Source organism: Zasmidium cellare (assembly GCF_010093935.1).
Source record: "Zasmidium cellare ATCC 36951 unplaced genomic scaffold M409scaffold_4, whole genome shotgun sequence".
In the NCBI taxonomy this organism is placed as follows: Eukaryota; Fungi; Ascomycota; class Dothideomycetes; order Mycosphaerellales; family Mycosphaerellaceae; genus Zasmidium; species Zasmidium cellare.
Genome location: NW_022986948.1, coordinates 57,859 through 70,452, shown reverse-complemented (window position 1 = coordinate 70,452; position 12,594 = coordinate 57,859). Strand labels below are relative to the sequence as shown.

The following is a 12,594-nucleotide window of genomic DNA, read 5'->3' as shown; positions in this document are numbered from 1 at the left end:
TACAGACTTCAAGGTCACTCTACTCATACTCTAACATCAACACACAGCCCCAAAACTGACTTTCAGACTTTGATCCATCCAGACCTCGCTATTCAGCATGGCACATTACCACGGCCTCTCGGCGTCGCGCTGGGCGGATCCTCCTAACAACGACCAGTCGAACTCGCTCCTCAGCTCTACCACTCCAAACTTCCAACTCGACGGAGCCGAGATGGAGATGAAGCGATACCAGACTACTCCACGAATAACGGGCTTGCAAGAGGTGCAGAGGTATATCGTCGGCATGGACGTCTCACATACGAGCGATATGGTCCACATGCATCGTCTCACCAACCAGAACACCCAGGACATCCAAGAGATTCGGATGGTGTTCAAGAACGACATGACTACTCTGGAGCGGAAAATCAGAGAGCTCGAGCTGAGCAAGTCGAGGGACAGCTCTCCTGCGCCAGAGTACACGATGAGGAACTTCGACTACTCTCCGACTGAGGATATGCTGAACAACTTCAGCACTGACGAGCTTGTGAAGGCGTACAGGCTGGAGGCAGATGAGAGGGAGGAGGTGGCTTTGCGACTCCGTCAGCAAGCAGCAGCTCTGGGCGGTGAAGTCTACTCCGTGCCTCAGAGAAAGCTGTTTGAGGAGAATCCGGGCACATCGACGGAGCCAGTGTCAACGCCTGCCGCGTTCGCTTGCTGCGATCAAGCCTACGACTCCATCGAAGAGCTGGTCGACCACGTCCAGAAGACACACTGTAGCTCCCTCCAAACCCAAGCCTCGACGAGTGCAGAGCCTCGGGATACTTTGGCAAACACCCCTACTCATCGTCCAGCTCGTACTGTGCAGATCAAGGCCCCCGAGGAACCCTTGCCAGTGACTCCAGCTAGCAAGGTGGATTCAGTCCTCGAAGGTTCGACCTCGAACAAGGTCAATGAAGCACCACCAAACCCCGCTTCAGCGCCAAAATGGTCTCCAGTCACAGTCCGGAACATGTTACCCATCACTTTCGACATACCAGATCACAAGGAGACCTTCACCTTCCAATTCCTCCACGATAACCTTGGCGGTTCTTTCTGGTCATCGGGATTTTACTTCGAGAGCGGGGACTCCATACTCCCTAGCAAGGCCTACTGGATTCTCGACCACGACCGCGAGCCATTCATCCCACAGTCACTAGGTCAGCATGGTGCAAAGCTTACGGCGTTCTTCAATGAGACGCCAACCGAACACGCGCCAATGCCAGACAACTACATGAACTGTCCGGTCTTCATCAAGGAGGATGGAGCGAATCAGTATCGATATTACGGCAACTACAGCCAGACGCGATACTCCGACAAGGTTGGCTACGACTCGCTGATCGACCACATTCCAGAGCGCACTCTACGTCAATGGGCAGACCACCTCAGTGAGACAGGTCGTCCAGAGTGGGTCACTCGTGCGTTGCAGAAGCACTTCTGGCCTCAGCCTGAATACGAAGGACCCTTCCCAACCGACTCCGCCATCAACACCCCAGCAACAGCAGCCACAGGCGGAGACAGCGGTGCTGGCGGCACTGAGCGTCGTGTCACAAACGCCCTCCACGAATACGCCAAGGAGTCGAAAGACTGGCAGAAGGAATCACGCATGCACACCAGCATGCTCACCTCGGATGCCATCTTCAACGCCTTCAAGAACCCAGACTCGGACGTCGAGCCCGGTCTTCGTCTCTGGTGGGAGTACCTCGAGTGCACCAACTACGACACGGGCTTCTATGACATGCTCGTCAAGATCAAGAAGAACCCCATGAAGCTGGCCAAGCGAAATGGTATCAAGAGGACTGTGGCCCGACCAGCTCCCCCTTCAACCTACACCAATCCCAACCCAACTCCAACCGTGGACGACATCGAAACCCTCCCCACCCTCGACGACACGATCCCCCACGATGACGCCCCCATCGAGCTCGACCCCGTCCACCCACCACCCCCAAACCCCAAGCAACTCCAACGTGAGCAATGGGCCAGTTTCAACCTCACCGAGGCCGAAGCACAGGCCAAGAAGTCCACGACGTTCGTCAAGCCCAGCTTCAATAACCCGCAGCTGAAAAGCGCGAATGCGCATCTGAGGAAGGCGGACATGGAGGCGAAGAAGTCGGCGGCGGTGGCGTTTAGGAAGGATAAGAGTCATACGCATGGGGTGAGGCCGTGGGAGACGAAGGGGAAGGAGAGTGCTGCGGAGACTGCTTCGGGTTGGGGTGGTCAGGCTGCGTCGAATCCTTGGGGGCCGGAGCCGAAGGAGAGCGGTGGGTTGGCGCCGAATCCATCGGAGATCAAGGACAAGGAGGCCAGTGGTGGAGCTCCGGCAGGATGGGATGGCGTGGGCGATATGAAGGCTGCGAAGGAGTTCAACAACGAGGTCCAAGATGGGCGGTCGTTGCGAGTCGGCAAGGGGAAGAACGGTGTTCCTCCCCATGCGAGAGCCAAGTGAAAGACGTGAGAGGAGAGATGTACCATTAGCGGACCAGACGACACGACCATTATGAGATCCAAGAATGACACAAAAGTTGACTTCTTACTTTTTCATCATTGTTAGCTACCTGCGCTGATATATCGTATTCGGCGGTTAGCTACATATAGCGTAATTACTGGCAGAAACGACGGCAACGATTTATGCCGTACCAGTCAGTGTCCCTATCCCAAACTCCTCGTGTATGCACAACGCCTCGATCCCACAGTGTCTCCACCTGACGCCTCATTCTCCCTGCCCAATCGCATTTCACTTGCTCAAAGCCACTCTTACAATCGCAGACCCAGCCTCCTAGGACCGAAGTACAGCAAACCGCCAATGCCCGTGAACGCCAAGCCAATCCACCACAATCTGTCCGCGTTGATCATGTGAGCCATATCAACCGCCTGCTTTTGCTCAAAGTTCAGCTTCCAATTGATTGGCGCCTCTTGACTAAGACCTCTCTTCGATTTGCCCGTCGCAGTGGCGCTTGCGGTAGTGGGGTTCAGGGTCGTAGTAGGAAGCATCTCGGGCGGCGAGTAGACGAGGTACATAGGTTGCATGGGCGTGCCGTCGAATTCGTAGAGGTTCAGGCGAGGGATACCGTGGTAGGGGTCGGTGAGGACTTCGTATTGCTGTGGTTGTGCGATCAGCGTCTACACCTTCCTGGGCTCTGACTCTTGAAATATGCCCTTACCTTGAACAGCTCAGACTGGTTGTATCGTGTGTAAATACCCTTTTCATAGTCACAGGGTTTGCTGAGAAGTTGTCGGCCGTCCACCGCAATTGGTGTCAGACTCAGACTGCCATTCGCATTCATGACCCAACCGCCGTGCTGCCATTGCATGATACCCCCGGGACACGCAGGGTTTTGAGGGTTTGCGATAGCGCGGTAGTAGGCTTCCTCGTAGTGGCCGTCACTCGTGAAGGAGTAGGAAATGCCTGTTCGGTCAGGCTCGATGAATTTGTCGTTGAGCGGGTCGTAGAATCCCTGTGTCTATGTCAGAAGGTGTCGCGTGCCCAACAACTTTGAATTTGACATACCGGTCCAGTGAGTGTCTTGTTTGACTTCGTAGACCAGGTGCCAATGAGGTTAGTCGGCCATGTTTGAGCGTTGGAGAGTGATGCCACGGAGAGGAAGGTGGCCAGGGAGTAGTAGAGCAGCATTGTCGCGGTGGGTGGATACTATCGCCGAATGCGCGGGCAAAGGAGTGTAAAAGCGAGTGACTGGAGTGCGAGCGATAGCGATCTGGTGTGGTGTGTGTCTCGTGGGTGTTGTCTTGTGAGGTTGAAGTTGTTGAAGAGAGGGTCGCGATTGCGACTACTCCCTAGAATAGAATCGGCCGCAGACGGCCGCAATTCCGCGTCGCCACTACGTCGAACTTTGCCAGTCCCGACTACACACGAAACGTTCTACAACATCGGAATGGCTTGCAGCAGGGTGGAAAATCGAATTGTCATGAGACTATGATATCGCCGCGATTCTCTCTCTCAATCCATCCCCGTCGTTTCTTGAGCCCTCAAAGCATTCGCCATACCCGAAATATGGCTTCTCACGGGAAATCAGAAGCGCAGGAAGCCAAGAAGGTGCAGCGTGCTGCCTTCAAGACGAGGCTGTCAGCACTGAGTGACGATGAAGTCAATGTCCAATCCGAGAAAGCGCAAGAAGTCATACTTTCACTCCCTCAGTTTCAACAAGCCAAGCGAGTTGGCATATACTTGTCAATGCCAACAGCCGAAGCACAGACTGACAGACTGGTACGACACGCGCTTGAGAATGACAAGAAAGTCTTCGTGCCTTACATCTATCCTGTTGGAAATGAGAAGGCGAAGAAGAAAATCATGGACATGCTGCGTCTGGAGTCGATCAAAGACTACGAGAGCCTGGAGAGAGACTCCTGGGGCATTCCCAAGCTGCCAAAGGAAGGGAGAGAAGTGAGGGAGAATGCCATGGGCGGTGTTGGTCTTTCACTCAGCAGCGAGGGTGCACACAAGGAAGGCATAGAATTGGCCGGTCTTGACTTGATCGTTGTGCCCGCTGTTGCGTTTGATCGAGACATGAACAGAATGGGGCACGGAGCTGGTTTCTATGACCATTACCTTTCGCGCTTTTGCTCGGGTGGGAAACGCACGAAGCCTTTCCTCGGTGGGTCATATAACGCTGAGCGCAATGCTGCTCCCCAAGCTGACCTGCAGTGCAGTCGGGCTTTGCCTCGCAGAGCAGATCATCGGACCAGGCCAACTGATTATGCAGGAATGGGACTGGAAGGTTGACGCTGTCGCCGTCGGAGATGGGAGCTTGCTGACTTCGGAAGATACCCAATGAGCATTGCATTTCAGCTACATGGGAGTGTTTGGGCTACTCACTTCTGTAGCGTGTTCATCCTCCCCATTCCACCTTCGCATCTCGTCGTTTGAGGCCCTGAGAGGTGGCTGGAGGTGGCTGCGGCCTCTCTCGTTCGTGCTTTGGTGCAAGTCTTCGTCCATGTTCGTCACGTACTCCTTCTTATCTCTCCATCTCAGTCCAGACTCTGAATGAGGCACACATTGTCTCCCTTGAGCAGGATTTGTCCTATAGCTTGTTAGCACACCGTCCTTGTCTATTTCCGCGTCTTTGCTCACCCAGCTCTCTTCTGGCATCCTTCACATCGGCCTCTGTCTGTCCCTTTCCTGGCTGCTTGACCTCCACCGCCTCGTCGATGACGAGGTTCATGAACTCGTCGAATCCTCTGATCTTGCCTTCAATGCGAATGCCCAACTGCTCGAATAGCCAAATCTGCACTGTGTTGCGTTGTTGCAGGAGCTTGAAGATGAAGTTGATGGGAGGAAGAAGGACCTTCCGCTGACCACCACCGCCGCGACCCGTCATGTTTGCTTAGACTTTTGCGTGGAAGATGAAGGAGTTGCTGTGTCTTTCAGTCTCAGACTGGGATGTGGAGAGATCGGTTTGTCGTCGCTGGTGCTCGTGGCGTCGCGTGCTTTATTCGTGGGTTGCCGTTCGCTCGCTGAGTATGGCTTTTTCCGACCCGTAGAAGGCTATTCTGTACTCGTCACAAGGTTTTGTCGCGAAGATGCTGTCGCAGTTGCTTGAAAGTTCATGCGCTCCGCCAAAGCCAAAATCAGCGGGCCGCACCCGCCAACGTCGCTGCCGTGGGTCGTCACAAGCCAACTTTTGCTTCGTTGCTGCGCTGCTCTTTCAATCAACACCCAAGCAAACACGAGACCGCCGTATTTTACCTCTCGCACACCGACCCAATCACTACAACAATCGACTCGGCTCACTCAGCGATGCTCACACCCATATTGAACCTGGAGCGTGACATCTGAAACAACAGCACAACCCCACCACTCGAACCCAGCATGGCGACGGCAGCGACCATGAACGGCGCCCAGCAGGCCTTTGCGCCTGTTCTCTCAGCGCTGGCGACCATGTCTAGCAACGTGGACCGGTCGCAGAAGAGTCAAGCACATACCTACCTCGAGCAGTTCCAGAAGTCCTCAGAGGCCTGGACCTCCACTTTTGCTATACTGCAATCGTATGACGCCACAGACGAGGCGAAGTTGTTTGCGGCAACGACGTTGAAGGGAAAGGTATGGTAAGCTTGTCGGGTTGTGGTTTGGGAGGCTCAACTGATTTCACTAGATTGTTTTCGATTTTCATCAACTGCCCCGCGAATCGCTGCCGCAATTACGAGACACACTGCTCTCAGTGGTAGCAACCTATGCCAAAGGCCCTAAACCCATACGCACACAGCTATGTGTCTGTCTCGCAAACCTGGCCATCCTTATGCTGGATTGGAAGGAGGTCCTGCAAACGGTCGTGTCTGCGTTGGGTAGTGACCAGGCAGGCATATCGTGCGTTTTGGAGTTCTTGCACGTATTGCCAGAAGAGGTGACAGAGGGTCGGAAGATCAATTTGGCAGAAGACGAATTGCAGAAGCGGCAGGTTGAGCTCTTGGAAGAGAATGGACAGCATGTGTTGCGCCTGCTCGTGCAGTATGCATCCTCCTCGCCCGAGGCACAGAAGAACCCGCAGCTCATGGAGTGCATTACATCCTGGATACGAGAGGTCCCACTCAACGACATCGTCAACTCGCCATTGATGGACGTGGTGATGACGGCTGTGCAGTCGGAGACCTCGTTCGATGCAGCAGTGGAGACTTTATGCGCAGTGTTCAAAGAGACACGGGAGGTGGACGAGAACATGGACACGATCAAAGTCTTGTTCCCACGACTCGCTCAGCTCAAGCCTCGGATACAGGCGTGCGCAGATGAGGAAGACTGGGAGACACTAAAGGGCGTCACGCGTGTTTTCGCTGAAGCAGGTGAAGCCTGGGTGATACTCATCGCACGGCAACCGGTTGATTTCCGCCCTCTCGTCGAATCTGTTCTGGAATGTTGTTTGCGCGACAAGGACCGTGAGGCGTTGCACCAAACCTTCAACTTCTGGTATGAACTCAAGCAGTACATCACCTTGGAGCGGTATATGGAGGCACGACTACAGTACGTCGACGTCTACTCAGCTCTCGTCGATATCATGATCCGGCACCTGCAGTATCCTAAGCCAGAGGACGGCAACGACGCCGATCTCTTCGATGGTGACCGAGAAGCTGAGGACCGATTCCGCGAATTCAGACATCAGCTCGGCGACGTGCTCAAAGATTGCTGCGAGGTTATTGGCGTGACAGAATGTCTTCAGAAGAGCTATGTGCTCATCGAGAAGTGGGTTAGCCAATACGGGTCCCAGGCGAGCGCAGGCAACGTACCCAATTGGCAAGAACTTGAGGCTCCGCTGTTTAGCATGCGAGCTATGGGCCGTCAAGTTCCACCAGACGAGAATATCATGCTACCGCGGCTCATTCCTCTCATTGTTCAGATCCCAGAGCAAGAGAAGGTGCGGTTTCAAGCTGTCATGGCGCTGGGTCGATACACTGAGTGGACAGCACAACACCCAGACACTCTGCAAGACCAGCTCAACTTCATCATGGGTGCTTTCCAGCACCCTTCAAAAGAGGTCGTTCGGGCGGCTGCACTGAGCTTCAAATTCTTCTGCAACGACTGTGCCGATCTGCTCAAGGGCTACATGCCGCAAATCCAGCAATTCTACGAGGCAAACCTGGAGGCACTACCATCAACCAGTCAGGAGGAGACCACCGAAGGTGTTGCTTCTGTTCTTGCGAAGCAGCCACTCGAGACACTCTACCAATCGATGAAGCTGTGCTGCGACCCGATTGTGAAGCGCTTGATGAGCATGGCCAATGCTGCAACAGACAAAGAGCAGAAGCTAGCCATTGCAGACCATCTCAACCTCCTTACGATCTTCATACAGTGGGTCACGCCATACGTCGAGCCTTCGAAAGATCATCCGGCGGTGAAGTACTGCGGAGAGATATTTGGCACGCTTGCAACGATCTGCGAAGCCTTCATCGACTTCGTTCCCATCGTTGAGCGCGTGTGTAGGTGTTGGAGGTACATCGTCCTCTCATACCGCATCCACACTGCTCCACTACTACCGCAGCTCGCCGAGAAGTTGTCCGCGGGCTTCACTGCCAGCCGCCAAGGGTGCTTCCTCTGGGCTACTGACAGCATCGTGCGAGAGTTTTCAGACGTTTCTGATTACGTCTCCCGCGAGACCACTGATCAGATCTACGTCTTCTACGAGTCTCAGGCCACCACCTTCCTGCGTGCGCTGAACGACCTTCCACCGGAAGACCTTCCCGATGTCATCGAGGACTTCTTCAGATTGTCGACCGATGTCCTGCTCTACCATCCCAACAAGATCGTGGCATCCTCGCTCATGTCGTCGATTCTATCCGCCGCCTCGACCGCCCTGACGCTTCTCAAGGAAGAGCCGCTGATCGCTACCCTGCACTTCCTGCGCGACTTCTTGGCCTACGGATCGGACGAGGCGCCGCCATCTGGCTTCGACCCCAATGACGGCACCTACAAGCTTCAAGCCAACCCACCTCAAGTAAGGGACACTGTTCGCAAACTCATCGTAGACGAAGGCGAGAACATCGTCCAACGCTGCATGACCGGCATGATGTACACCTTCCCACAAGACTGCTTCCCTGACGCATCAGGCGTGCTGCTCGCCATGTTTCAGCTCATGCCGAGAGAGGTCGGGCAGTGGGTAGCCAAGACCGTGCAGATGCTACCCCAGGGTAGCATTGCACCTCAAGAGCAAGAGCGGTTGTTGAGGAATATCCAGCAGCGAATCGATAGCGGAGAGATTAGGAAAGTGCGCACTTTGCTGCAAGACTTTACCAACAGCTATCGCCGGCGGAATGTCGCGCCAAGAGAGGGCCTGGGTAGATTGGAGGCTACGAAGTTTAGGTTTTCTGGGTAGAGGGCACGAAAAAGCGTATGCGACACGAGGGACGAGAGACGACGGATGAGGAACGAGCGTGGCGTGTGGGGTGTTGTTGAGATGGGATTGCGGTTCTGTGGCGAAACGAATGACTCGGCAGTGTGCCGCAGCTTGCTGTTTCCGGGGTGGATGCGCGGGTGGGATTCATCGTTGCATCGTAAAAAAAGGCATCACGGCCAGGATGGAGGACATCGGCGGTGTGAAGAGCGGTAAAAACTTTAGATTCAGGATTATAGGCACCAGGGCCTGGGCGGAGGGATTATCTAGCTTTAGCTCGAAAGCGAGGGGGTATGTAGAATAGAAGTGAATGAATTTGTGCTTCTTTACTCTTCTTCTTTACATTCTGGTCTTCGGAGTCTTTGCCTGTCCGTACTAATGGAAGAAAAGATAAAGTTCATTCGGCTCAAGACTGTGGTTCACATGATTCTCGCAGCAATTGAAGATCTTCTGCGAAGGAAAGAGGGAGAAAGGAAGAATCGAAGTGGTTTTAGAAACAAGCAGACTCAATCTGCCAACAAATAGTGGGTATCTAGCATTGAATCGTAAAATGTACAGTGGCAAGGATCCGAGCGACTTCGTCGAATGAGCTGCGGTCATTGAATGGCGCAGCGACTGGCAGGGAAGTTCCAACAACCATGATCAGCGACGTCGTCCCGGCTCAGGGACTGAGGACCGTAGTCGTCCAAAGAGATTCGCGGTTCAGATTGCTTGTGACGCTTGGGTGGCAGCGACGAAGGTCTCGCCTTCGGCACGGGCTTCTCTTGGACGACGATAGCATGACCCTGAGAGACGACAGGGTCGTTGAGCATCGTGGCGACAGCTGTGTGAGGGAGGTTATTACTGGACCGCGGTCATCTGTTGAGGAGCTCGAGCGCACTCTTGAATGCCTCGACGACCTTGACATCTGTGGGGGAGCTCAGTATGCATGTCTCTCTCGATGTGAGGCTCAGATACATACAGTGCTGCCGTTTGTTCTCCAGCTCTTCCTCCTCGTGCCCGACGTATGTGAATTGCGTCTTCAATCTGAAATCCAGTGCGTTAGTCTGATGTAGCCGAATCAATGGTAGCAAGTAATGTCTTACCGCTTGTAGCTTCGATCAGTATCTTTCTCGCTGCCGGCTTTCGCCCATGTGTTGAAGTACTTTTCAGCGTTAGTAGATGAAGATTTTGCGTTGTTCAGAATGATACGCACGTTCACGAGAGCAGCGAAGTCATGGAGAATTTGCTGCTCCTTCACACTGAAATCATGCATCTTATCGTGGTATCGTCGTGCAAGGCCGTCCCAGTCGAAACCTTCGATGCGATCTTGCGGCTCATCGTGGCCCTCTGAGTCGGACGCATCGGCCTCTCTTTCTTCGTTCTCTGTTGCAGATGGTTTGGCAGGCTTAGTGCCGGATGCCGATTCCGGACGAGGTATCTGAGAACCCTGCCCAGACCGTGGTAGCTGTTGCGACTGCGTCGGGGTAGTAGATGGCCCCGGTGCCGCTTTCCAAGCCTTCGCCGCATAGGCCTCTGTCTGTGAGTCTGACTGCTTGATCGATTGAGAGTCAATCGAGATGTCATCCTTGCCCTGAGCAAGTGGAGCAAGATCAGCATCAGGTGCCTGGAAGCCTGCAGCAGAATGCGGGTCGTCGTGCATCTCGTCGACGGAACGTTTTCTCGATGCCGACGCTGGAACAGATGGTGGGCCCATCTTCTTGTTCTGCTGCTTTTTCATTGCTGGCGGCGGTGAGCTTGGCGGCGTGTGAGTGACAGACTCGCTTGGACGACCTAGACCTCCAGTCTTGATGTTTTGTGCGTTCTCTTCGCCGCTCATTGTATTTTGGAGTGGTCTAGAAGAAGAGGTGAGGTGGGAAAGTGAGCGGGAAGCCACGGCGCGTCGCGCGTGAGCACGGGCCAAGCGGGATCGCGTCGTCGCATGCTCGCTATCTCATGACGGAACCTCTTCCATCTGCACATTTCTCGACTTCTACTCTGTACCACGCAAGCACCCTCTGACAACCGACGACAGCAAACGTCACCATGTCGCCTATCTGATATTATCAGCCTCATCGTCCAGATCTGCGATCCCCACCCAAGCTACTTCGTCACGATGCTCAGGCAGCATCACTTTCTCGATCTCATAAATTTCTGTGAAGTGGCGGCGACGAAGAAGTGAAGATGGAGTGCGATATATGCATGCGAGACTTCGGGGGCAGGCGACAACCTCTCTGTGTTTCCTGCGCTCATGCGAAACTCTACGGGCCTCGAGTGCAGCAGGCTGGCGCTCTCCTCGAGCGAGAACATTCACACCGACACGCCGATGCAGTGATCCGACCTGGAAATGATGGCGTGTTGGCTGCACTGCCGGAGGATGTTGACTTTGACGCTATCACTGCGGGTATGAAGAAACACAGTCACGATCGAGCCCAAGCCGAGCGCCAGTCGACCGAGAATCGAGTCAACGCCATCGTGAACAAAGCCGAGGAGTTGAAGAGCGAGATGCAGGCTTACAAGAGCAAGACTGAGATGCAAAAGGAGGACCTCGAACGTCGTCGCAAAGTCCTTGCAACTGAACGTCAAGAGCACGAGAAGCAGAAGCCCAGGACCATAGAGCCTGTCCAGACTGTGACCAGCAAGACTTCGCAAAGATTGGAGAGAACACACAACCGGATCGTGGACTGCAGAGTTCTCCTGTGTCGCGAAGCAGCAACCTCGAGCAACCTCCAGCGTCGGAAGGGCGCCAAGGGCAGATCCGAATATACCTTGGGTGGGCTCGTTGTCCCTGACTTGAGGGAACTCAACATCAGAACTCAGCCCTCCAACAAGGCTGCGTCTGTTGGTGGTAGAACAGTCGCAGAACCCCACGACTTGGTCTCTGAAGCACTCGACAACGTGGCCCGTCTTGTCAATCTGACGGCTCACTACCTTTCGGTGCGACTGCCTGCAGAAATCATTCTCCCACACGAGGACTTTCCCCGCGCAGTGATCATGACAGAGAAGTCGTCATACAAGTTCAAGAAAGTGCCATTTCCAGGCGTCTCTGGCAGTCAATCGTCAAGTCCCGCAGCCTCGCGCATCATCGACCAGAATCAGCCAAGACCTAGAATGCTTTGGCTAGATCGGCCGCTATCGCAGCTGGTAAAAGATGACCCGAAGGCGTACGGCCTCTTCGTTGAAGGTGTGACGCTTTTGGCGTGGGACATTGCTTGGCTCTGTAAGACGCAGGGTGTTGAAAGTATCACCACGTTTGAGGACATTTGCTCGATGGGCAAGAACTTGTATCAGCTTCTTGTATCTCCAAGTCGTAAATCAAACCACAAGGGCGCTGATCAAGACGAGAAAGCCAGAGAGGCACGGCTCGGTATTTTCTCACACGGCACAGCAAGGCACAATATTGCCAGTTCCGAGGGTCTCGACCTTTTCAAGGAGTGGAAGATGCCCTCCACGTCTCGGCTGGCCGATAAACTAAGATCATACCTTTTGACTGAGATATCTGGAGCTGAATGGGACCTATTGGAAGAAAGAGAATGGGACGAGGAACGAGAAGACGAGAAGCCAGTACTCGTCGGTGGGTCTAGACGACCTCAAGAATCGAAGCATGTTGCAATGAGTGTTATGACTGTCGCTCCTCGCGAAGATGATGACGCCTCCGATTGGAAGCAAAAGGGCAATAACGGCTGGATGAAAGTTAGAGGAAGGAATCAGGCTTCCTAAACAATATCAATAACGACTCAAGTCTGCATGCGCTACCAATCATTATGGA

General features: G+C 54.0%; 7 protein-coding genes across 7 annotated transcripts; 4 read left to right on the top strand and 3 right to left on the bottom strand.

The window, feature by feature from the left end:
• Positions 1-97: 97 nt before the first annotated feature.
• Positions 98-2,461, top strand: M409DRAFT_17856 (uncharacterized protein; the record flags this gene model as incomplete). Its single annotated transcript, XM_033804249.1, has 1 exon — positions 98-2,461. The coding sequence occupies one exon, from the start codon at positions 98-100 to the stop codon at positions 2,459-2,461; it is 2,364 nt and encodes a 787-aa protein (XP_033672508.1).
• Positions 2,462-2,769: 308 nt separating this feature from the next.
• On the bottom strand, positions 2,770-3,646 carry M409DRAFT_63258 (uncharacterized protein; the record flags this gene model as incomplete). Its single annotated transcript, XM_033815504.1, has 3 exons — positions 2,770-3,114; positions 3,177-3,470; positions 3,524-3,646. The coding sequence occupies 3 exons, from the start codon at positions 3,644-3,646 to the stop codon at positions 2,770-2,772; spliced, it is 762 nt and encodes a 253-aa protein (XP_033672507.1).
• A 378-nt stretch (positions 3,647-4,024) lies between these two features.
• On the top strand, positions 4,025-4,805 carry M409DRAFT_17854 (uncharacterized protein; the record flags this gene model as incomplete). Its single annotated transcript, XM_033804248.1, has 2 exons — positions 4,025-4,625; positions 4,681-4,805. The coding sequence occupies 2 exons, from the start codon at positions 4,025-4,027 to the stop codon at positions 4,803-4,805; spliced, it is 726 nt and encodes a 241-aa protein (XP_033672506.1).
• Positions 4,806-4,998: 193 nt separating this feature from the next.
• Positions 4,999-5,348, bottom strand: M409DRAFT_63256 (uncharacterized protein; the record flags this gene model as incomplete). Its single annotated transcript, XM_033815503.1, has 2 exons — positions 4,999-5,051; positions 5,102-5,348. The coding sequence occupies 2 exons, from the start codon at positions 5,346-5,348 to the stop codon at positions 4,999-5,001; spliced, it is 300 nt and encodes a 99-aa protein (XP_033672505.1).
• A 491-nt stretch (positions 5,349-5,839) lies between these two features.
• Positions 5,840-8,828, top strand: M409DRAFT_63255 (uncharacterized protein; the record flags this gene model as incomplete). The annotated part of the gene is made up of 2 exons (XM_033815502.1): positions 5,840-6,070; positions 6,123-8,828. The coding sequence occupies 2 exons, from the start codon at positions 5,840-5,842 to the stop codon at positions 8,826-8,828; spliced, it is 2,937 nt and encodes a 978-aa protein (XP_033672504.1).
• Positions 8,829-9,442: 614 nt separating this feature from the next.
• On the bottom strand, positions 9,443-10,665 carry M409DRAFT_17851 (uncharacterized protein; the record flags this gene model as incomplete). The annotated part of the gene is made up of 5 exons (XM_033804247.1): positions 9,443-9,669; positions 9,727-9,753; positions 9,808-9,872; positions 9,932-9,990; positions 10,042-10,665. The coding sequence occupies 5 exons, from the start codon at positions 10,663-10,665 to the stop codon at positions 9,443-9,445; spliced, it is 1,002 nt and encodes a 333-aa protein (XP_033672503.1).
• A 344-nt stretch (positions 10,666-11,009) lies between these two features.
• On the top strand, positions 11,010-12,545 carry M409DRAFT_17850 (uncharacterized protein; the record flags this gene model as incomplete). Its single annotated transcript, XM_033804246.1, has 1 exon — positions 11,010-12,545. One exon carries the CDS (start codon positions 11,010-11,012, stop codon positions 12,543-12,545), a length of 1,536 nt encoding a protein of 511 aa, XP_033672502.1.
• Positions 12,546-12,594: the final 49 nt, after the last annotated feature.